Source organism: Muntiacus reevesi, chromosome 2 (assembly GCF_963930625.1).
Source record: "Muntiacus reevesi chromosome 2, mMunRee1.1, whole genome shotgun sequence".
Taxonomy (NCBI): Eukaryota; Metazoa; Chordata; class Mammalia; order Artiodactyla; family Cervidae; genus Muntiacus; species Muntiacus reevesi.
In genome coordinates, this window is record NC_089250.1 from 58,816,250 (window position 1) to 58,839,299 (window position 23,050).

The 23,050-nt window shown below is 50.3% G+C and overlaps 1 protein-coding gene across 2 annotated transcripts; it reads left to right on the forward strand.

Annotated features, from left to right (window-relative positions):
• The first annotated feature begins 3,606 nt into the window (after nucleotides 1-3,606).
• TCF15 (transcription factor 15) lies at nucleotides 3,607-13,209 on the forward strand. 2 transcript variants are annotated; one of them, XR_010661288.1, is made up of 3 exons: nucleotides 3,607-4,186; nucleotides 9,470-9,610; nucleotides 11,061-13,209. XR_010661288.1 is itself a non-coding variant. In XM_065919731.1 (2 exons), exons 1-2 carry the CDS (start codon nucleotides 3,668-3,670, stop codon nucleotides 9,542-9,544), a joined length of 594 nt encoding a protein of 197 aa, XP_065775803.1. In that variant the 5' UTR covers nucleotides 3,607-3,667; the 3' UTR covers nucleotides 9,545-10,438. The 2 variants fall into 2 exon arrangements, 1 of the variants encoding a protein (XP_065775803.1); XM_065919731.1 differs by lacking the exon at nucleotides 11,061-13,209 and having other exon boundaries at nucleotides 9,470-10,438.
• The last annotated feature ends 9,841 nt before the right edge of the window (nucleotides 13,210-23,050 follow it).

The window sequence follows — 23,050 nt, forward strand, 5'->3', positions numbered from 1 at the left end:
CATCTGTATTATAGGAATAACAGTACCTACCTCAGAAGGTTGTGATGGGCAAAGTACAAAATATGAAGTCCCTGCCATAAGAAGCTTTCAGTAAGTCCCCTACATACAAACCTTCAAGTTGCAAACTTCCAAAGATGCAAACGTGCATTCCATCATCAGGCATGAGTGAAACTGCAGCTTGTCCTCCGTCTCCTACTGTTGACAATGCTTCAGCTCTACCATCTCCCATCTCCTCTCCCTTCCCAGTAACTCTTCTTGCCATTCACCCAGCACCAGCCTCTGTACGCCAGCTCTTGTACCGTACTACTGTACTTTTCAAGGTACTGTACTGTAAGATTTAAAATATTTTATTTTTTGTTTTTTTAAAGTATTATTTGTATGAAAAGTATTATAAGCCTATTAAAGTACAGTACTATAGCCGATAATGTTAGTTGAGTACCTCAGCTAACTTTGTTGGACTTACGAACAAATTGGACTTTTGAACACCCTCTCGGGCTGGAACTTGTTCATATGCAGGGGACTTATCTTCCTGATGAAGATAGACAGCTGGCAGACAGGTAAATATGTGGTCTGTTCGCCGCTGTATTCCCAGGACCCAGAACCACGCCTGACACAGAGTAGGTACTCAATTAATGCTTGTGGATGAATGAATAAATGAATGAGTGAAAGAAATGATAAATACTCTGGAAAAAAATAAAACAGGGGAAGGGGAGAGGGATAGCCAGAGAGGTGCTGGCGGGTAGTGAAGGCCTATCTGAGAAGATGAGATTTGAGGGAAGATGGGGAGGAAGGAAGGGAACTAGCATTGGGAATATTTGGGGACAGTTGGCGCCTGGGAGAAGTGTGCTCCAGGGATAGCAAGAAGTCCCGCGTTGCTGGAGCTGGTTGAGGAACAGAAGAGGGGAGGGGCTGAAAGTCTAGTGTGGGTGGGCTGAGAATGTGGCAGGAGCCCCCTCCTCCTCCTGGGGAAAAGGCCCCAGAGAGTCCAAGCTGCTCAGTGCCTTCCCAGGCAGAATGCTCCTCGGCAGGGTCCAGCCCCTGATACGGCTAACAGCTAACACCGACCACTGCTAGCCATTGTGCATTCCGTGTGCCAGGCCCCAGTTTTATTGGCATCAACTCAGGGAACAACCACCAAAAGCTCTAGGAATGTGGAAGCGGTGGTTTAGTCGCTCAGTCCTGTCCAACTCTTGCGACCCCACGGATGTAGCATGCCAGACTTCTCTGTCCATGGAATCCTCCAGGTAAGAATACTGAAGTGGGTAGCCATTTCCTTCTCCAGCGGATCTTCCTGACCCAGGGATCGAACCCAGATCTTCTGCAGTGCATGCAGATTCGTTACCGACTGAGCCATCAGGGAAGCCCTAGGAATAAGTACTGTTATTACTCCTCTGTTTTCAGAGCAGGAAGCTGAGACTCCAAGAGGCAGCTAACCTTGGGCCGGAACTGGGTCTCTCTGATGCCAGGCCCTGGCTTGCACTGTCCACATTGTCCTGGAATTCTTTGTTTACAGCTTGCCTTCCCCTCTGGACGGCAGAAGGCCTTGAGTCTCATTCATGGTTTTATTTTACTCCCAGGGTCCCCTGTGTCAAAACCTGCCTGAGGAGCGAATGAATGAATGCGCCTTCCAAGGAAGCCCCCCTCCCCGCCTTCCGGGCCCAGTTCACGCCCTATTTGGCTCCTCCAGGTCGTGCTGGAAGGGGAGGGGGCTGGACAGAGCAATCTCAAGCTGCCTGAGGGTCCAGAGCAGAAGAGAGGGGGAGAAGGTAGGGGGGGAAGCGAAAGTGAAGGGAGCGGGAGCCCCTGTGAGGAGGCGCAGACAGGGAAGGAAATCTCCCTGTAATAATTCACGGCTCAGGAAGCAGCAGCCTGGCCTGAGGCTGTGTGTGGGGCTGGCCCTGCAGGGAGGGGGCCGAGCAGACGCCTTCTCCTCCACTCCAAATCCCAGCCTGGCTGGGGTCATGGTCAAATGAGGTGGGGGGAGAGCCAGGTGTGGGAACAGACCTTCCTGAAGGCCCTAGGGCCTGAAGACTTCAGGGACTGCTCTCCCAGAGGCCAAGGGAAACCCTCCAGCTCCCTGTCTCTCCCCAGTTCTGGCCTGCATCTGGAGAGCCAGGAAAGCACAGCATGGCAGAGCTGGGAGGCAACAGTCCAGAGAACTGATGCTCAGAAGAAAGATGGAGCCTAAAGCACCTAGAGCTCCTCCAACTTCACTCCCTGGGCTCTCTCTGCTTCACGGGCTGCCATGTGGGCCAAAGAGAAAGTTATTGTCAAGGTCAAGTGAATCCAGGTTAGGCCAGCCCCACAGAAGGGAGCTAGGAAAGGGACATGAGCAACCCGGGGATCCCAGCAACCATCATCATCTCGGTAATTCTTCCCAGAGCCTCTGAGGAAGAGGACGTGTCAGAAATCTGGCTGAACAATCTAAGGTTTCCAGAAGGAAGGAAGGCAACAAGGGAAGATAGTTCCTCCCACCCCCTGTCTCTGTAAGCGCCTGTGTTTTGAGGGGGTGGTGTTGGCACTTCAAGCAGAAGGAAAGGGGAGGGTGTGGATTGGGAGCCACGGCTGCAGCAGGCAGCCGTAGAGGATGGGACTGTGGGGAGTAAGGGATAGAAGCTCTCCTTGTATCGGGGGTGGAGACAGAACAGGGGTGATCGTGAAGACACGCAGGCTAGGGCCAGTGCTCCACTCACCCTGAAGGACAGAGCTCTCCTCTGTCAATCAGAGGCACCTCCCCACAACTTAGCAGAGAACAGTCACCATCACGCAGCCTTGTGTCTGGCACAACCATTTTGGTAGTAGAACCTCAACCAAAATGTCAACTCTGTGAAAGCCAAGAATTCGTTTTGTTCACATTTCTCTTCTCACCTAAAACCATGCCTGGCATAGCCAGGACTCAGTAAGTATTTGTTGAAAGAATAAATGAATGAATAGAGCTACTGGCGTTTGTGTGTTTCGTTTTCGTTTTCTCTCTCTCTCCCCCTCTCCCTTCTAAGTTTGTTGTCAGGGACGTGACAACGCTGAGTCCTTATTTGGAAAGATTATTAGTGTTTCTCCGACTGTTCTCCGTGGACACCACCATCCTGTAGAGAATGCAGATTCCTGGGTCTGCTGAATCAGATTGGGAGGAATCTGGGAATTTATCAAGTTAAAAGCTCCCCCGCTTCCCTTATTTGACAACACGTGAGTTGCAGCATCACAACAGCAGAATTTGAGGGCAGAAAAACCCGAGTTGGTTTCTCTGTAACCCTCTTTCCAAACAAGGAAATTGAAGCCAAGAGAGAAGGGATCTGCCCGCAGTCTCCCGGCGGTCTAGGCTGAAGATGAGTCTGGATCTGAGTACAGCCCATCCCACCCTCGCCGACCCCCACGTTTACCCAGCTCGTCAGCGGGGACCTGGAGCATTCAGGGCGGGCCACCAGCTCGCGGGCCGCTTTCAACCTGGGGGACGGGGGCGGTGGGCGCCTAGCCATTGGCCGGGTGGCGGCGGCAGCCTCCCCATTGGCCGGGGCGGAGCCCCCCCCGCCCCGGCCGGGGCGGCCTCCGGACTGGCCCCTCCCTCGGCTATAAGGCTGCGGCCGGAGGGGCCGTGGGAGCGCGCGGGAGCGCACGGCGGGGCGCGGCCAGCGCCAGGACGCTGCTCATCCAGGGACTAGGCCGGGTGCCCATGGCGTTCGCACTGCTGCGCCCCGTCGGCGCGCACGTGCTGTACCCGGACGTGCGGCTGTTGAGCGAGGACGAGGAGAACCGGAGCGAAAGCGACGCCTCCGATCAGTCGTTCGGCTGCTGCGAGGGCCTGGAAGCGGCACGGCGCGGCCCGGGCCCCGGGGGCGGGCGGCGGGCGGCGGGCAGCGCGGGCCCGGTGGTGGTGGTGCGACAGCGGCAGGCGGCCAACGCGCGGGAGCGGGACCGCACGCAGAGCGTGAACACGGCCTTCACGGCGCTGCGCACGCTCATCCCCACCGAGCCGGTGGACCGCAAGCTGTCCAAGATCGAGACGCTGCGCCTGGCGTCCAGCTACATCGCCCATCTGGCCAACGTGCTGCTGCTGGGCGACGCGGCCGACGACGGGCAGCCGTGCTTCCGAGCTGCCGGCAGTGCCAAGAGCGCTGTCTCCGCCGCCCCCGACGGCGGCCGCCAGCCACGCTCCATCTGCACCTTCTGCCTCAGCAACCAGCGCAAGGGGGTGAGTGCGCGCCGCGCTCCAGCACTGCGCCCGTGGGGTCAGGGAACTGGCCCCTTAGGTAGCAAGAGAGGGGCAGAGACCCCAGTGAAGAGAGGGGGGAAGCGACACGGAGTCGTCGGGGGTGCGGCTGTCCAAGCCCAGGGTTTGGTGTGGAGCACAACAGCTCACAGTGTCCCCCAAACACGGGGTGCAGGGAAGCCCGGCGCTCAGGCGTAATTTAGAGGATGGAGATTGCTCATCCAGGGACACTCGCTCCAACTAGAGGTGTGCTGGGAAGAGCGCGTGGGGAGATCATAACAAAGGCATTTTAACATAACATAGGCTGTACCTCGGAGAGGTAATGGCAACCCACTTCAGTACTCTTGCCTGGAAAATCCCATGGACGGAGGAGCCTGGTAGGCTGCAGTTCATGGGGCCGCTAAGAGTCGGGCGACTGAGCGACTTCACATTCACTTTTCACTTTCATGCATTGGAGAAGGAAATGGCAACCCACTCCAGTATTCTTGCCTGGAGAATCCCAGAGACAGAGGAGCCTAGTGGGCTGCCGTCTATGGGGTCGCACAGAGTTGGACACGAGAATCGACTTAGCAGCAGCAGCAGGCCCTACCTCTGTAGGGGCGCCTTCGTGGTCTTCTTTCTTTTTACCTTCGCAGGAACCCCCATCAGACAGGTAGCTTTGCTGGTTTTATCAGGATCTGAGTCTCAGGGCTGCCCTCATCACCCAGCTCGGAAGCCAGAATGCAGGCTCTGGGTCTGCTGGTTGTGTGTGCCCTGAACTGCCCTTTTTGTTAAAGATTTGTTCTGCATCCTGAGACTGACCAAGGGGCAAGAGGTTAGAAGAAAAGGGGACGCACAGCCCCAGCCAAGAGCCCGAAGCACCCAGCTCATGAGCAGTAAGCATGAATGAGGGGTTCCCTGAGGATACCCACCCCCTAAAGGGACGGCGCGTCCAGGAAAGGCATTGTTGAGTCATCCGGGCAGAGCTTGAGGTAGGCTCCCATGGTCTCTCCTAGGTAAGGATGGGTACCAGGCTGGTAGGGACTGGGTAAGGGTGAGCAGCCGCAGAGGTCGCTGAGGGGCACTTGTGGCTGAAAGCTGGTTCTCCCCTTGCAACAGCCCCAGAGAGCCTGCTTCACCCCTAGCCTTTCCCCTGCTGGCCTGGGCTTTTCTTAGCGTAAGGAGTCTTGTCTGTGTGACCGCTTTGCATCCCAGCAGCTTCCATTTACAGCTGCAGAAACTGAGGCTGAGAGAGTCCCTGACCGGCCCATGGCCTTTTGGAAAGTGACAGGGCATTGAGGGCACAGGGAACACTGCTCAGAATTCTGTAATAACCTAAATGGGAAAAGAATTTGAATAATGATTGTTGTTCAGTCACTCAGTTGTGTCCGACTCTCTTCCACCCAATGGACTGCAGCGCGCCAGGCTTCTCTGTCCCTCACCAGCTCCCAGAGTTTGCTCAAGTTCATGTCCATTGAGTTGGTGATGCCATCTGACCATCTCGTCCTCTGTCGTCCCCTTCTCCTAAAAAAGGGTAGATACATGTGTGTGTATAACTGAATCACTTTGCTCTACACCTGAAACTAACACAATGCTGTTCATCAACTCTATATAAAATAAAAAGTAAAAAAAGCATGAGGGATTGGAGTCAGGCCTCTGAGGGTCCCCCAGTCTTTGGTTCTCAAAGCTGCCCCAGCTCCCCTCTTCACTCTGTTTGAGGAAAGCCCCTGGGTCCTAGCCTCAGACCACCCCCTTCCAGCTCATCAGACTCCCATCCTGGCCTCCCACCCTGATGGCTGCCTCCGTTTCCCTAAGTCAGTCTTGGTAGGCTCAGACTTGAACTCTATCCAGGGTCCCTGTTACTCCCAGCTATGGGTTCTGGTCTGTGCTCTGGGCTGGACTGAGAAGCTAGGATGGGCCTGCGGGCAATCCAGCTCAGGCTGTGAAGGGCTGACTGGGCCCTTAGCGATATTCCCTGACTGCCTTTCACCCATTCACTCAGTTCAGCAAACCTCAACTACCTGACAGCTGCTTTTTGTTGGCTCTGAGAACATTCCCAGAGAAGCAGGTGGTAGGTGCCTGTGCACTGCAGTCGGGAACTCCCAGTGTGGGGTCAGGGCAGGGCCTGGAGGTGAAAAGAGGGATGCTAGGGTCTGATGAGGGTGCACAAAGGGACTGTCAGGGTCAGAGGAAGCCCCTGACCCAGGGGCTAAGTTCCCGACAATGCTTGAGGATGGAGGCAGGCAGGTTGAAGGGTAGGGGAAGGTGTTCTAGGAGCAAGGCACAGGCAGAGCTGGGATCAGAAACCATGACCTAAAGAAGGGAAGATGTTGAAAGTGGCAACACACAAAGGGGAGGCGAAGACAGGCCAGTGACAGCGGTGTCAGCAGTCTTGATGAGCCCTGATCTCTCGTGCTAACTGCCTTCCATGTGTTACCATTAAAATCCCCCAGCAGGGACTTCCCTGGAGGTCCAGAGGTTAAGATTCTGAGTTTCCAATGCAGGAAACACAGGTTCCATCCCTGGTCAGGGAACTAAGATCCCACATGTTGCATGGTGCAGAAAAGAGAAAAAAAAGATAAAAACCCCCAATAGCTGGAGAAGAAGGTGCTCTAGTTATCCCTACCTGCTTAGAAATGCCATTACTGGTTCAGATACTGCCCATGAAGAAGCCAGGATTCAAACTCAAGCCTGCTCGATTGGGAAATAGGAAAGGTTAGTGTGGGAAGGCCTGGTAACAGTAGGCCTGGGGGAGAGGGTGTGTCTGTCATGTGCCCACCCATATAGCAGGTAGCCTGGGGGCTTCTCTGCTGGTCTCAGGGCCTCGCCTGGATCTGGCCCCTTCCCTGGGATCTGTCTACAGGACCTAGAACCCAACCAAATTTGGCTGCAGAAGCCATGCTCTCAAGTCCACAGACTCCTCTGGGAATAGGCAGAAAGGGCGATCCTGGCCGGCTCTGGCTTCTCAAAGACTTGGGGACTCAACTGGATGAAAACTGGCTGTCTTGGGGAGCCCATGGGAGCCTTCCAGAAAGCTCTAAAGCCCCGGATTCTATCCCTTCACTCCGAGCTACCGTCTCGCCCCAAGCTGGCTGGTCAGGGGTTGGGGTCACCATGGAGATAGCTCCTTGCAACATCTTGTTTAAGGAGGGGTTAGGTGTGGCCCTCTGTGGTAGAAATAGCAAGGGGAAGTAGGGGGTTCTTGTCTTTGCCCTGTTTTCCCTTTTGTCACCTGAGGGTAGGGGTCACATAAGATCATCTTGTAATGCCTTCCCCACTTGGGGTACCAGCCCAGGAGCAGTAGGGCAAGGAGATGCCATCATCAGGTGATGCTGATGCTAACACTTTTGAATGTTCATTGAACACTCGCTATGTTCCTGACTCTGCTAAGGGCTTTACCTGTGTCAATGTGTATAATCCTCATGGTAATCCCACATGGGGAAACTGAGGCTCCGTGAGCTGAAGTCACTTGCCCGAGGTCTGACAGGTGGTCCAAGACAAAGCTGCGGTTGAAGCTAGGTCTGCTTTACTCTGAGCACCTACTAACTACAGTGCTTCTCGGAGCCCTTGGCACTCGGGGGCAAAAGGACAGAGAATCTGGGGCCTAGTCAAGGCCTCTTCTAAATGTGTTTGGCAGTTTACAAGCCTCTTTCACAGCTGCACTTGCGTTTGGCTGCACCTCTGTGGTGGCAAGTAGAATCATTTTGTCCCCATTTCATAGATGAAGAGATTGAGGTTCAGGGAGGTAAACAGTCTCAGCATTCTCAGGGAAATGCCAGTCTCACGATGACTGCCAGACATGGGTCAGAGGCGGCTCTCCTGACCCTGAAAAGGTGGGAAGCTGGTTTTCTATCCTCCAACCTCAACAAGACCCCCCCCCCCCAACCCCGCGCCACCCCCATCCGCCCTTCTCAGCTGTGGCTGCCAGAGTTTGTCTGAGAAGCCCAAGCCCCAGGCTCTGCTGGGACTGTGGCCTCAGCCCTCAAAATAGCCTTGCCTGTGAATGAACACGCTGTCCCTGGGCCCAGAGAGCCTCAAGGGAGGCTGGGCTTGCATCTGGATGGATCTGCCCCAACCTGGGCCCAGGAGTGGAGGGGGGCAGGGGGCAGAGCTCCCAGATGGTCAGCTATTTCTCTAGATGGCTGAGAAAAAGGCTGGTCCCGTCATCCCCTAGTCAGGCTCAGGAATGAGCGTTTACAGTGGGATTTCAGACCCCACTATGTCCTGAAAACCAGACAGACTGAAGAACATGGATTTTCTAGCACAGCCCTTTTTACCAACTGGCTGGGTGCCTCTGAGCCATTCATGCAATGCTGGAGGACGCAAAAGAGGGGGCGCTGTAATGTCTGTGACTTTGCTGGCTTACAGTAAGGCTGAAACCCTGGTGTCAGACCTCAGAATAGCGGGGAGAGACTGTCCCTGCCGCGTGAGGGAAACAGGTGGCCTCCAGGGCTGCCACCATTAGCTCGTCTTCCAGTGGACACCCCTGATCCAAGCAGCATTGGTTGGTAACTGCTCCATGCCAGTTCCCAGGCTGGAACTGGGGCTACGAGTGAAGGATTTTCTCCAGCCACCCCACTGAGTTCCCAGCCTGATGGGAGAACAGAGAGATCCCATATTCCCCTTCTGGGTTTTATCCTGGCCCCAGAAAGGCAAGGAGTGCCAGGCAATTGCAGGAACAGAGAAAACATCCCAGGACAGGACCAGAGTGCATATTCCTGGGAACCCCTTGAATGAAGGCAGGGAGGCCAGAATTCCAGAATCTAATTTTGAGGCTGATGAGGAGGCCACTGAGTCTACAGCCCGGGCAGCAGGAGAACCACTGTGGAATGTGTTATACCCTTGAGTGTAAAATTGTATGACTTAACCTGTGTTGGATTTTTTTAAGCAACGGATTACATGGGGAAGAAATGTAAAAGGTAAAAAAAAAAGAAATGAAAAAGGTAAAAAAGTATATAGAGTTTTTTTAAAAAGCCTCCCTCCCATCCTGTCTCCTCCTTATCACAGTCTTCTTCTCTGATGAACCCATTAGCAGTTTCCCATGTGCCCTCTCTGGACATCTCAGCACACAGGAGCAGGCACTCAGTCCTCGGTCTTGTCTTTAAATGCTATTGCAGCATCATCCCCTGTTAGTCCATATAGTGTCTTCTGCCTTCTGCTTCATGAAGTTGACTGTGTGGCTAACTGATGTGTTTATCAAGTCCCCTATTGCTGGGCACAGAAGTTAGTTCCAGGGTTCAAGGAGACAGTTGAAGCCCTTAATACCTCTTTTTTCCCTTCCCACAGGGAAGCCGTCGTGACCTGGGGGGCAGCTGCTTGAAAGTGAGGGGGGTAGCCCCACTTCGAGTGCCACGGAGATGAGCCTGGATCCCTGTGTCATTTGCTCCAAGCAGGACCCTGAGAAGAAGGCCAGAGGCCAGCCACTAGGTGAACAGGGGAGAAGACCCCAGGAGCCAAACCTGGGTCCCTTCTTTGTGGAGGGACCAGAGGACAATGACCTGGGCCCATGACCCTCAGAGCAGGCCCCCTGGGACATCTCCGCCCCACCCTGGAGAGCCGTGAGGACCCGTCCAGCCGGCCCCAGCCCTGGCTGGTCAGAGACAAGGCAGATCTTTTGGAAAAACATAGACTGTTGGTGACAGAGGATGTGTGTGTCTATGGATGAGTGTGGGTGTATGTGTGAGAGAGAGAACTGATGGGTTTAAAATAAAAGGTATTTTTAAGTAAAAGATGTTCCCAGCTGCAGAAGGGAGGGGCCTAGGGACATCAGAGGTCAGAGGTGGCCCTTCTCCTGGACCTTGGAAGAGACACAGGTGTCACAGGTGCTACCCTGTATCCTGGAGGGAGTGGGGCTGAAGGACGATAGGGGTCTCCCTCTCCAGAAATCGAGATAACTAGTTTTTCATCACTGTCTTCTTGAACAACTGTTGGGTATCTGGTGTGGTTGGTAAAAGAAAAATCTTAATTTTATTTATTTTTGAATGAGGAATGTATTCATCCACACGGTTCACGATTCAAAAGGTACAGAGGGGTATGTAGTAAAAAAACAAGTCTCCCTCCCTCCTGTCCTCTGGCCACAGTTCTCCCGCTGCAGACAGGCTCAGCCACTAGTTTTGTGTGACTTATCTATTCCATGTGAATAACCAAGCAAATACAGAAATACTCATGTATGTTTTCTTCTACCCTTTACATAGACAGTAGCCCCTTGTTACCTTCTTTCTGCTCCATGCGTTTTTTTTTTTTTCCTGTTAATCTAGTTTGGCTGTTATCCCAAGTCAGTACATAAAGGAAAAGGGTTCTCTTCATTTCTTTAGTAGCTGTTTGTTCCATCTTGTGAACGTGCCACACTTTAATCTATGCCTTATCCATGTCTTTACAAACAGGGTTGGGGAGGCATGTGGTTTTCCGCATGTGCAAATGAGTATGTGCTAACAGGGGGTACTCTTACCCCTGTTGTAACTGAGATGGTTTGAAGAAATAATGACACCCAAAGGCGCATGGCTGGCACATGGCAGGGTGATGATGTGAGGTCTGTTCACCTGTAAAGCCCAAAGTGAGCTCCTTCCCCTGCCCTGGAGATGCCCCAGTCGGGGTGCCAGCACCTGTGACCCTTGTTATCCTCCCAGCAGCTCTGAGAGGTGGGAGGTGGTGTTTCCCCATCTCACAGGTCCAGCCAAGAGGGCGATGGGAACGGCTGGTCAGTGGAGCCATTCTTGACTCTCTCTGTGGGGCTCTGTCCCTGTGGGTCCAGGATCAGAGAAGCTGGGGAAGCTGAAGGCAGGGAACAAGGAGAGGGGCCAGGAGAGACAGCAAAGCCAGGCAGCCGCCCTTTCCTCCAGGTACTTTCATATGCCTATTTCTTTATTTTTTTTAACAGACACTTTTTACCAGCTGAAGACTGGCTCCAGATTCCATGCTGCACCCACTCTGTCACACCCTGTATTTGGCCCTCAGTTAGAGCCTGAAATGGAGCCACCCATTTTGCAGATCAGCAAACAGTCCCCCTTCGGGAGTTAATTAGGAAAGCACATTGTACACCCCACACCTACCCAGGTCCAGGCAGCCCCTGGCAAAGCCACGGGAAGAGGACTGTGACCTTATCAATGGCAGGAAACCTGGGAGTAAGGACAGAGTAGATAGTTGGATGCTTTGGGCTAGAGGCCCACTTCTGCCACCAGATTTGCTGGGCGACCCCAGAGAAGTTGCTTGACCCCTCGCAGTCTCCCTGGCCTAATCCCTAACCAGCAAGAACAGCTGAGACAGAATAATAATTATTTGTTTTGCTTTATTAAATAGTTTTTAATAGGCCATTTATGCACTGGGTAAACAAGACCAGTTGTATCCAGTAGAAGCAGTGAAAAGTATGTACCTCCCTCAGGCTCCTCCCCAAAGGCAACTGTTGTTAGCAGTTTCCGTGTGTCCTTCCAGAAATGCTCTCTACTGATTACTGGTTCTGAAAAAGTATTTATAGATTTCTCTGCTTATGTATTCATTGTATATATATATATAAACTCAAATACTGCAGGATCTTAGAAATACCACCCATCCCAAAGACAACCACTGTTAACACTATAATATCCTCAGAGTTTTTGTAAAACACATATACTTAAATAATCATTTACAACATACTAAGTTAAAACTTTTATCAAAGTGTAACATAAGTGCAGGACAGTCCATGTGGCATTGAGTGTACTTTCACAGACTGAGCACACCTGCACACCCAGCATGCAGAGCAAGAAATGCGATTAGCATCATCCTAGGAGCCCCTCATGCGTACCTCCTCATACAGGGTTGCTTCCGTCGTATTCCCCTTGAAATAGACAATGCACTTACAGAGCTCACACATCAGAAGACAGAATAAACTGACAGCGAGTCACCTCTCCCAGCCACTCATTTCTGGTTCTCAGAGGCAATTCTGTTAACCAGAGCTTAGGGATTCTTGTAGAGATAGTCTTTGCAGATACAAGCATATCACATGTATCTTGTTTTTCCATGTGAGAAGTGACATTTCACACACTGATCTGCACTTGTGTTTTTTTTTTCCCCTGGACAATACATCTTGGAGACACTTCAGTGTTTAAAGAGCTGTTTTATGCTTTTTTGCTGCCTCATGCTTTTTTGCAGCAGCATGCTGCTCCATTCTGCATGTTTTGCTGCTTGTTGTCTTCCCTGGGCCTCATTCCTGGGTAGTGGACAGTTAATATCTTGGGGCCCATGTGACCTACAAGGCCAGTGCAACACACGTGACTTGGGAGAGGCACAACTGTGGACCAGTATCTCTGGGAGCCACTTGCCAAACATCCTTGCCCCCAACACACACTCTTTCTGCCTGTAGGATGGGACAACCCAGCCATTCCATTGCCTGAGTGAGGACTTAACTCAGGGCTAGAGGAGTTTAAGGAGTTCAGGGAGGAGAAACCCAGGACTGAGGCAGGTGGGATGAGCAACTTCATCCAGGCCACCTGGACCCTGAAGGGGAGGCCTAAATATCAGTTTACACCCTCCACCCAAGCCTTCTTAGCCGCAAGGAGCATCAGCACAAGAAGGATCTCAGAGTGCATCATTTCACCACGGGAAGTGGAGCCGATACAGACAAGCAACCTGCCCGAGGTCCCCTAGCTAGTCCCTGGCTCTGCTGAGCCACCAGGAGCCCAAGTCTTCCTGCCTGCCATTTAGGACTCTCCTCTAATTCCACAGTTGCAAGTTGGAAAGCCTCAGAGGCCACCCATGGAAATGGAGAAACAGAGAAGGACAGCGAAGGGCCAGAGTTGCACAGCTTTTGGAGCTGAGAATGCAAAGTCCCTCTCTCTAGCCCAGGGTTCCTCCACCACTTTTAGTTCCCCTCAGTAGCCCAGACCACTTCCATTTTATGATGCTTCTATTAGATTTTTAAAAAATAAACACACTACAGAATAGAATCCTCAAAACTCTAGCATATTCAGCAAGTTAATTTATTAAGCAACCTATACAATCACAAGAATGATGAATTATCATGAGAACATTAGAAGATTTACAAAATCATCAGTCTGTGGGACACACATGTAAGGTTGACCATCTTTCTTCAACCTGTCTACATCTCTTGCTATTGTATATTTTACTTCCTGTGGGCTTGATATCTAAAGTCTAGATAGGGACAGCAAAATGCCACATGCCCCTGGGCTGGGCCCTGTCCTACTGGGGGTTGATGCTATATAGGATGTTACTGGGCAGTTGTCAAAACTGGAGTAAGAACAACAGATTAAGGTATCATATCAGTGTCACACTTGGGGCTTCCCAGGTGGCTCAAGTGGTAAAGAATCTGCTTGCCAGTGCAGGAGACACAGGAAACTCAGGTTCGACACCTGGGTTGGGGAGATCCCCTTGAGGATGACACAGCACCCCACTCCAGTGCCTGGAAAATCCCACGGACATAGGAGCTTGGTGGGCTATAGTCTATGGGGTTACAGAGTTGGACACGGCTTAGCAACTGAGCACACACACATACATCAACATTACATTTACTGAATTTGCTAACAGTACGGTGATGTAAGAGGATATTCTGGTGCTTCAGAAACACACTCTGAAGTTTTATGGAGTAGAAGAACATGATGTAGGTGACATACTATCAAATGGATCAGAAAAAATTAACTGCGAGAGTGAGAGTAAGACAAAGCAAATGTGGCGAACTTTTAAAACTCGGGGAATCCAGGTAGAGGGTATATTGGAGTTCTTTGCACTCCTTCTGTTGCTTCTCTGCATGTTTGTAAAGAACTCCAGAGCAAAAAGTTAAAACAGAGCTGAGATCTTGGCCCTCTAGGAGGTAAGGCCTGCCAATGGTCTCTTGGCCCGCTCTGACCTGCCCTGTTCCAGCTGCCCCAGCAGAGGACAGAAAAACCCCCAGTGGACCCAAGCATTCCTACCCATGACTCTCAGGCCACTGTGCCCTTCAGGAGGCTAAGGTGGTCCCAGCCCCAGAGGCTTCTGCCACCATGATTTATATCCCTGTGAGCTTCAGCAGCTGTGAGCACGGGTCCCGCCAGGCAGCCTGCTGGGGGGGCCCGGCGTTTGCTTACCAGCGTGTCTAATCCAGACCAGACTTGTAGACCCCATGAGCCTGAGATTGGGCTCTCGGGGGAACCAGGGTCAGAGGGTAGGCCACCAGGGCCTGGAAACCAAGGAGATCCTGAGGTTGAGCTGGTTGGAAGACAGGAGACCTGGCTTGGCCACTGTTCCTGTGTGACCTAGGGTGGGTGTCTGCCTCTCTCTGGGCCTTGGTTTTCCTCGTTTTAGCACAGCCTGCACCAAGTAGACCAGAAGGGCTATATGAACTAGGACAGATTGGCCCTGTGGAGGGAAGACTGGTAAAATTTAGGAGTTGGTATTTTCTGAATGCCCAGATCCTCTAGACTTGGAAGAGTGCCTGACTTTTTTTTAAGGTCCTACTAGGTGTCAGGTCTTGATCTACACACTTTGCTTAAGTTAATGTAACCTGTAACCTACTCAACAAGTTATGGCTCCATTTTATAGGTTCGGGAACTGAGGCACAGGGAACATGCCCACCTTTACATGGCCCCTGGCAAGCAAGTGGACTTGAACCAGGTTCTGGCTGCAGAGCCTCAGTGAACTCTCACCCCTGGCCCACACAGCCTCACCAGGTATGTGCCCAGTCCTGTAAGGGCCTGGACGGAACCTGAGCTTGCAGAACAAGATCGAAAAGGTCATTCTGACCAGAGAGTAAGACAGATGTGGTGCCTGCTCTCATAGAGGCCAAGGTCCATCAGAAAAACAGGCTGTGAGCAAAGAGTAAAAATACGATGGGTGCTTCCAACGTCTGTGGGGGTGTGTGAATGAGAAAGAATAGAAGAAATATAAGGATGATGCCTCGGAGGCAAGAAAAGACTTTGCTGAGTGTGCAAAGGTCCTGCAAAGTTGTTCAGGCCACCCCTGCATGAGATGCAGTGCTTAGGGCTCTTGTGGGTCCTTGGACCTCCCCTGAACATAACCTGATAATCCCTGACACATCTCCTCTGGGCATCCAGAGCTGCTCTGCAAAGTACTCAGAGCAAGGCACGCCTCTGCGGACAGAGGAGAAAAGCATGGGGGAGCTCACGGAGCACCAGGTCTGCGCCGGGCGTGGTATGAACCCATAATTTATCTACCTCTTCCAACCCTGAGAGGCAGGGACTGTTAGCATCCTCATGGTCACTCAGCCACTGAATGATAGACCAGGATTTGGACCCAGGCATGAAGAGTCTCTGGAGAAGGGCATGGCAACCCACTCCAGTGTTCTTGCCTGGAGAATCCCATGGACAGAGGAGCCTGGTGGGCTACAGTCCATAGGATTGCACAGAGTTGAACACGATTGAAGAGACAGCATACACGCAGAATCCAGAGCCACCCCTTCATCTTCCTCCTCTGCTGTCCACGCGCTCAGTGTCGAGGTTCCGAGGCAGGAGGCAACTCTCCCCAGGCCCCTGAGCTGGGCCAGAGCCCCTGCTCACAACACCTCTGGCTTCCACCATCACGCGGCAGCATCCCAGGGCTTCACACGGTGCCAGCACATAGCGGGTGCTTAGCAGAGACCTGCCGAAGGACCAAGAGGTTGGGCTTCCAGAACAAGACGGAGAAGTTCATCCCCCTGAGTCTGGGTCTTCTCCCCTGCCCAGAGTCCAGCCCACACTGAGGGAACCAGAGTCTCAGAATCAGAGTCTCGTATCCATCCTGCGAGGCGGGTTTGACCCATTTCATAGGTGGCGACCATAAAGGGGCAGTGGCTGACCCGAGGTTACACAGTGAGGAGCACAGTGAGACCTCAAACCCGGCTCTGCAATTCATCCCATCTGTAGAAACCCACGCCTGAAAGCTCAGAAGATACTGGCAACGGGCCTTTAGCCAGAGAGTAGAGAGGGATAGGCCCAGAGCTTAGAGAAGAGAGGAGGCGCTGACCAGCTGGGAACTCCGTGGGAACGAATCTTGCCCCCAACCCCACCCCACCCCAGTGCATCCCCCCAGGCAGCAGCCAGGGCAGCGGGAGGAAGGGGTCAGGGAGACGGGTCTTGGATTCCCAAGGAGCACGCCCCCTCCTGTCCCCTGTGGGGTGGTTTTGAAGCCACCCGGACGGAGCTGGGCCCGTCTGCAGCTCGCCCAGCCTTCACTCTTCTCCTTCGGTGCGGCCTCCCCCTCCTCCCCACCCCTCACCTACCTTCCCCTGCCTCCCTCTCTCCTCTCAGCCCAGGCCCACCACCTCCCCCGCCCCAGGCTCTCAGAAAGCCCTGGAAAGGCTGCTTTCTTTGAGACAGGAAGGTGTCCTCAAGTCTCAGGAAGGAAAAACAGTCAAGCTGAACCCACCAAGACCGTCTCCAAGGGGCCGGGGCTGGCGCCGGGCCAGGACTGACATCACCTGGGAACTGCCACGGCCCGCAGCTGCAACACGCCTCCTGGGGGGACGAGCTTTGGCTATTTAAAAAAATAATAATAATAAAAATAAAAAAAACATTTCCAGTCTGATGTTTTCAAATGTGCTTTTTATAGTGGGCCCTGGGGCGTGGGCGTTTTGGTGTCCACCCGCCCCCCTCTGCTTTTTCCTCACGTCCTGACTTTCACACTACACAATGCAGTCTTTGACCAATTCCAGCTAATTCCCGGGGATGCTGGGTGGGACCTCCTTCCAGTCTCTGATCCCCTCAGATTATCTTTTATGTATCTGAATACACTTAAGTTTAACTTTCAAAATATGTATCAATAATACATGCCCACGGGGACTTCCCTTGACTGTCTGGTTGTTAAAATTTCGCCTTCCAATGCAGGGAATGCTGGTTGAAGAGCTAAGATCCTGCAAGCCTCGTGGCCAAAAACCAAAACACAAAAAACAGAAGCAATATTGTAATAAATTCAATAAAGAGTTTTTAAATGGTCCACGTCAATAATTAAAAAAATAATAATAGTATTTGCCCATGTTACCAAATTCAAAAGTTGCCTGAGAGCATGAGATGAAGTAAGTCTTTCCACCGCCGCCTATCATCTCCTGTCTGCCCACTGTGGCAATTCCTCTTTTATTTTATTCAACAAAATCTCCTGTAGTATGTACTATGTGCCAGGCACTTTTCTAAACAATTATCTAATATTAACTCATTTAATCTTTATAAAAATTGTATGAAGTAGGGTTTCCATTGTCTATATTGTGAATATTGTCAAAGGTATTCTATGCATATAGAAACAAATCTAGATGTGTAATCTTACCCTCAACTCCCTTTTTAAAAACAGAAGTTTATTATACACCCTTATCTGCACTTTCCTTCATTTACTTAAAAATGTATCTTAGAATCATTTCAGATTGGTGCTGAAAGAGATTCTTCATTCATCTTTACAACTGCATGGTGTTCCCTTCTATGGAAGGATTACCATAAAATAATTAATATGTCCATTCTTGGTGAACATTGAGGATATTTTTTCTCTTATGAATAATGCTGCAATGATTGCCCAAGTGATCCTTCCAAAGCATAACTTGGGAAAAAAAAAAAACACAAAGCATAACTTGGAATTCATCAGTCCAATATTCAAAAATTCTCCACCTTTCTCTTGTATGCAGAAGAGCATCTTGAACATAGTGGTTATCAAGAACCCCTCTGAGACTCTGATGACAGCAATCAGCCTGCTCTCTGAAAACAGCTCATGAACAACTGAGCTTCATATAAAGTTCAGAGACTCCTGGAAACCCCACCATGGGCCCAATAATGCCATTAAAACCTCCCCTGGCTGTGTGATGTGCCCATGACTTTGAACTGGGCTCTCTGAACTGTCAGCTCTGCTGCCAGGTCCGCTGCCATCTCCACTGCTTCCAGGTTTCAGGGCTATGGGGACATTGCTTAATCTCACCAAGCCTCAGTTTTCCCACCTCTAAAATGGGACTAATTACAGTAGCTTCCTCCTAAGACTGTGAAAAAGAAATTAGATTCAGACTCTAAAGTATTTAGCTTGGCACATAGCACATCCTTAAACCAAGTTAGCTATTTTGTTTCTGCAAGATACATTCCAAAATCATTCATTTATTCAACAAATATTTATTGAGAACATACTATGGGCAGAGAACTAGGGGGTTCCAGGAAGTGAGGAGAGGTAGCGGTTTGGAAAAAATCAAACCAAACCAAGCAGCCATGCGTGACAGTGTCCTCTGGCCTGCTGGTGGAAGAGGCGGGGGAACACAGAAGAGGAGACAGCTAAGGTAGCCTGGGGTGTAGACAGTCAGGGAAGTCTCTGCAGAGAGTGGTGCTGGGTTGACTCTTAAAGGATCATGGGGGAGATTCTCTAGGTAAAAAGGGACCTGTGTAGAGGAGAGGGTACGTGCACCAGCCTTGAAGAGAGAGCCTGAGGCAGCAGGGGGACTCCTGGAAGGCTCAGAGCAGCCAAGGTGTGGGGGGCGAGTGTGAGGGGAGAAGAGACTGGAGAGCTGGACAGGGCTGGACTGGAAAGTGGGAAGACGCGGCTCTCGCCAAGGGAAGGACTGGTCACAAGTGCAGGTAGAGAAATCCTCCAGTGGACATGGTGGAGGCCCTATTAGCAGGAGGCCTGAAGGCTGGATGGAGGCTGCTTGTGTCATCTGTGTTAAAAAATGATAAATTAGGTAGTGGTCACGAAGGTAGGAAGAAGAGGGCAGCAGCCCAGGAGAGATATTCAGGAAGCAGAGGTGAGATGACTGACCTGATTAAGAGACAGTGCTGGAGAGAGGGGAAAAGTTGAACAGAAAGGGCCAACTCCTGCCCCTTCTCCTGCCCACACTTGCAAGGGTTCTCATCACTCTTACAACCAAACCCAAAGTTCTCTCCCTGTGCTTCAGCTTCTGCCCCCCATGTGGCCTCATCTTCCTCCCTCCCTGTCCCCCTTGCTCTCTGCCTTCCCCCCTTGCCCTCTTGGCCCCAGGCACACCAGCTTCCTAGCAATTCTCACAACGCACCAGGCACACTCCAGCCTCCTGGCTTTTGTTTGTGCAATTCCTTCTACCTAGACTGCTGTTCCTCCATGTATCTTCAAGGCTCACTAATTCCCGTTTTTCATATCTTTGCTCAAATGTCCCCTCCTCAAGGAGGTCCGTCCTGACTACCACCACTACAATAGCGCTCCTCCACCCATCTATTTTTTAAATTCTGATAAAATAGACGTAACATAAAATTCACCATTTTAACCCTTTTGCGTGTACAATTCAGTGACATTAAGTACTTTCACCATGTACACCATCACTGCCATCTGTTTTCAGAACATTTCACAATGCCAAACAGCTCTCCACCAACCTTCATCCACTTTGTCTGTCCTAGTTTTTCTTTGTAAGTTATTACTACCTGACCTTATGATACTTATTTATCAATTTATCATGTTTATTGCCTGTCTGTTTAGAATGGAAGCTATAAGATAGCATGGCCTTTGGCTGTGTTGTTCACTGTTGCCTTACCAGCCCTTCAACAGTACCTGGCATGTAGACGTTGTTGTTCCCTTGCTAAGTTGTGTCCGACTCTTTGCAACTCCATGGACTGCAGCATGCCAGGCTTCCCTGTCCTTCACCATCTCCCGGAGTTTGCTCAAACTCAAATCCATTGAGTCAGTGATGTCAACCAACCATCTCATCCTCTGTCACCCACTCCTCCTCCTGCCCTCAGTCTTTCCTAGCATTAGGGTCTTTTCCAGTGAGTCAGTTCTTTGCATTTGAAGGCCAAAGTATTGGAGCTTCAGCTTCAACATCAGTCCTTCCAGTGAATAGTCAGGGTTGATTTCCTTTAGGATGGACTGGTTTGATCTCCTTGCTGTTCAAGGGACTCTCAAGAGTCCTCTCCAGCACCATAATTCAAAAGCATCAATTCTTCAGTGCCCAGTCTTCTCTATGGTCCAACTCTCACGACCATACATGGCACTTAATAGGTGCTCATTAAATGGTTTATTGATGCTTTTGAAGTTTGATGTGGTGTTGGTATCAAAGGTGACTGCTAACAATGCTAGATCAGGACTCATCCTTTTAGAAACCCCTTGGACCGGGCCCCTTTTCTAGTAGTTCCAGCAGAAATCCAAGAGAAGGCCCCCACTGGCCTACACATTACTGACCTGTGCCAATCACTATGGCTAGAAGCACAAAGCGTTCTGATTGGCTAGACCTAATCCTATGGCCATCTCTGAAGTGGGTGTGGGGTTTACCTGACCTGAGCTACAAAACCCAGAATGGGAGGAGGGGTGGTTTTCCCAAAAGAAATGGCTACTGGGGCAGACAATAGTCCCAGATGTCAGTAGTGATGAATGGAACAGCTATGCCTCTGTTGGAGCACTGGCCACACTGCCATCAGGAAAGTTACTTTTGTCTTCCCCTTGAATCTGTGAGTGCCCCCGGGGCAAGATCTCAGCTCAGGGTCTAGCACATGGACTCTGCTGGAGGGACGTCATTGTGCTTACCTCCTCTCCTCCGCAATCTGAGCCCTCTTTACATTCAGTCTGTGTTTTGGCCAGGCCCGCGAGAGTACACATGATCCCTGACCCTGCCCTATCCCTCTGGCACAGCATCCCCACCACAAGGGGATCAGGAGGTCCAAGTCTCAGTCCATGTCATCTATGTGACTTTAGAAAAGTCCCTTCCCCTTGCCAAGCCTCAGAGGTCCTTTCTGTTCCGCAGGGGCTGGCAAGGCATTTGACCTAAGAGGCATTTCCTCCCTGTCAGCCCATCATGTCCCTCTTTTCAATTTTTTCCATGTCTGGGTACCACCTGTGTCATCAGTTATGTAATATTTTTTTTCTTTAAATGAACCCTCTTTTAAAAACATAGATATATTCATTTCAAAAGGGAACTTTAGATCCCTCCATAAATGGAAAACCAGTATCTCATGCCATAAATAGAAGGTAACCATAAAAATAAGTACAATGAAAACAAAACAATGTCATTAAATTCTTGCCAGATCCGGCTGCCTGCCGAAGGCTCGGAGGTAGAGGCCTGCTCTCTGTTAAAAAGGGAAGTAAGTGTTAAGAGAGGTGTTAAAAACACACCAGCATTCAACAGAGACTCCTCAACAACAAGTTGAAGGAAAACGGGAAAGGGAGGAAAATTCCACTCTGGGCTAAGTTGCTCTTAAGTTGGGAGTGGCTCCACCTGGCAGCAGCTCAGGTGGGACCTGTCCCACTCCACCCACTCTTAGGAAGCTGTTTTTCCTGTGGAGGGGCCGAGCCTCCCCTGCACACAGGCCAGGGTGGAGAAGGTCAGGATGGAGCCAGGATGGAGCTTGAGTTGGGAGCTCTGGTTCTTGTACATGGGCACAGGAGTCTCCACCTGTTCAGTCCCAGCTACTCTCACCAAGCATGGCCTGGGGGTCAAGGATGTAGTTTTCATTTGCATAAATTTGAATGAAGAAACTCTGAAAAGATCAGAAACGGATAAAAGTGGTGGGAAGGAGACAGACTGGGAATGAGACTCTTCACAGGATCCCTTTTTATACTTTTTGAACTGTGTGAATATATCACCCACTCAAATTTTAACAAATATTTATTATAGCCCCTGTTATGTAAGCAGTCTTTGTGTTAGGCACTGAGTTCATTCATTCATTCATTTATTCACTCTTTTAAAACTGTGCTTCTGCGACTGGTCCCTTTGCTATTCCTCAGATACACCAGACTCTTTTCTACCCTGTGGTCTTAGCACATCCTGTCCACTCTGCTTGGGATGCTAGCTTCTTCTCTTTCTTCAGGCTTCATTTTAAATATCTTCTCAGGAAGCCCTTGTAAAACTGCATTATTTAAAGCAGAGATTAGCAAACAATGGCCATATTCCAAATCTGGCCCACCATTTGTTTTTATAAATAAAGTTTTATTGGAACACAGCCATATACATTTATTTACATAGTGTCTATGGTTGCTTTCCCATTATAATTCAGAGCTAAGAACTGTGATAGAGACTAGATGTGCCTCAAAGCCTAAATATTTACTGTTTGGTCCCTTACAGGAAAAAGTTTGCTGACTCCGTATCTAAAGTAATCTTTCCCCTCTTCCCAAGTTTTATTTTTCTTTTTAATTATAGTTGATTTACAATGTTGTGTTAATTTAGAAAGAATTCAGTTGTACATTGTACACATTCCTTTTCATATGCTTTTCCATTATGGTTTATCACAGGATATTGAATATAGTTTCCTGTGCTATACAGTAGGACCTTGTCCCCAGTTCATTTTGGTTGTATCACTGCATTGATTTATTTCACGCACTTAGAACAGTGTATAATTATCCTGGTTGTTTGGCATGTGTGAGCGTATAACTGTTAGTTGTCTCAAAGAAAATTTAGAGACAAAAGCAGTTAGAAAGCAAACAAAAATTTACCTGAAAAGAAGTTTTGGAATGATAAATCACTGAATAAAAAAATATAACAGTGGGGCTTCCCTGGTGGCTCAGTGGTAAAGAATCTGTCTGTTAATGCGGGAGACGTGCGTTCAATCCCTAGTCTGGCGAGATTCCCACATGGCATGGGACAACAAAGCCCATGTGCCACAACTACTGAGTCTATGCTCCAGACCCGGGAGTCACAACTTCCGAAGTCTGAACACTCTAGAGCCTGCGCTCCACAGCACGAGAAGCAGCTGCAATGAGACGCCCCTGCACCACATCTAGAAAGTAACACCCACTCTCCACAGTGAGAGAAAAGCCTGTGCAGCAACAAAGACCACAGATACAATACAACAGGTATTTGTGTTAACAAACTAAAAATGCAACAGATATGTCAAGGGAGAAAAATTACCAAGGATTAGTCTCTCCAAGTTAGAAAAAATTATTTTCTCACCTGATTATTATATCTGCAAAGGTAATCACTTATTTTTGGACATAGTTTTGCAGAAGTAAGAAATAAAGTTGTTTTTGTTAGAGAGGTGGAAATTCACAGGA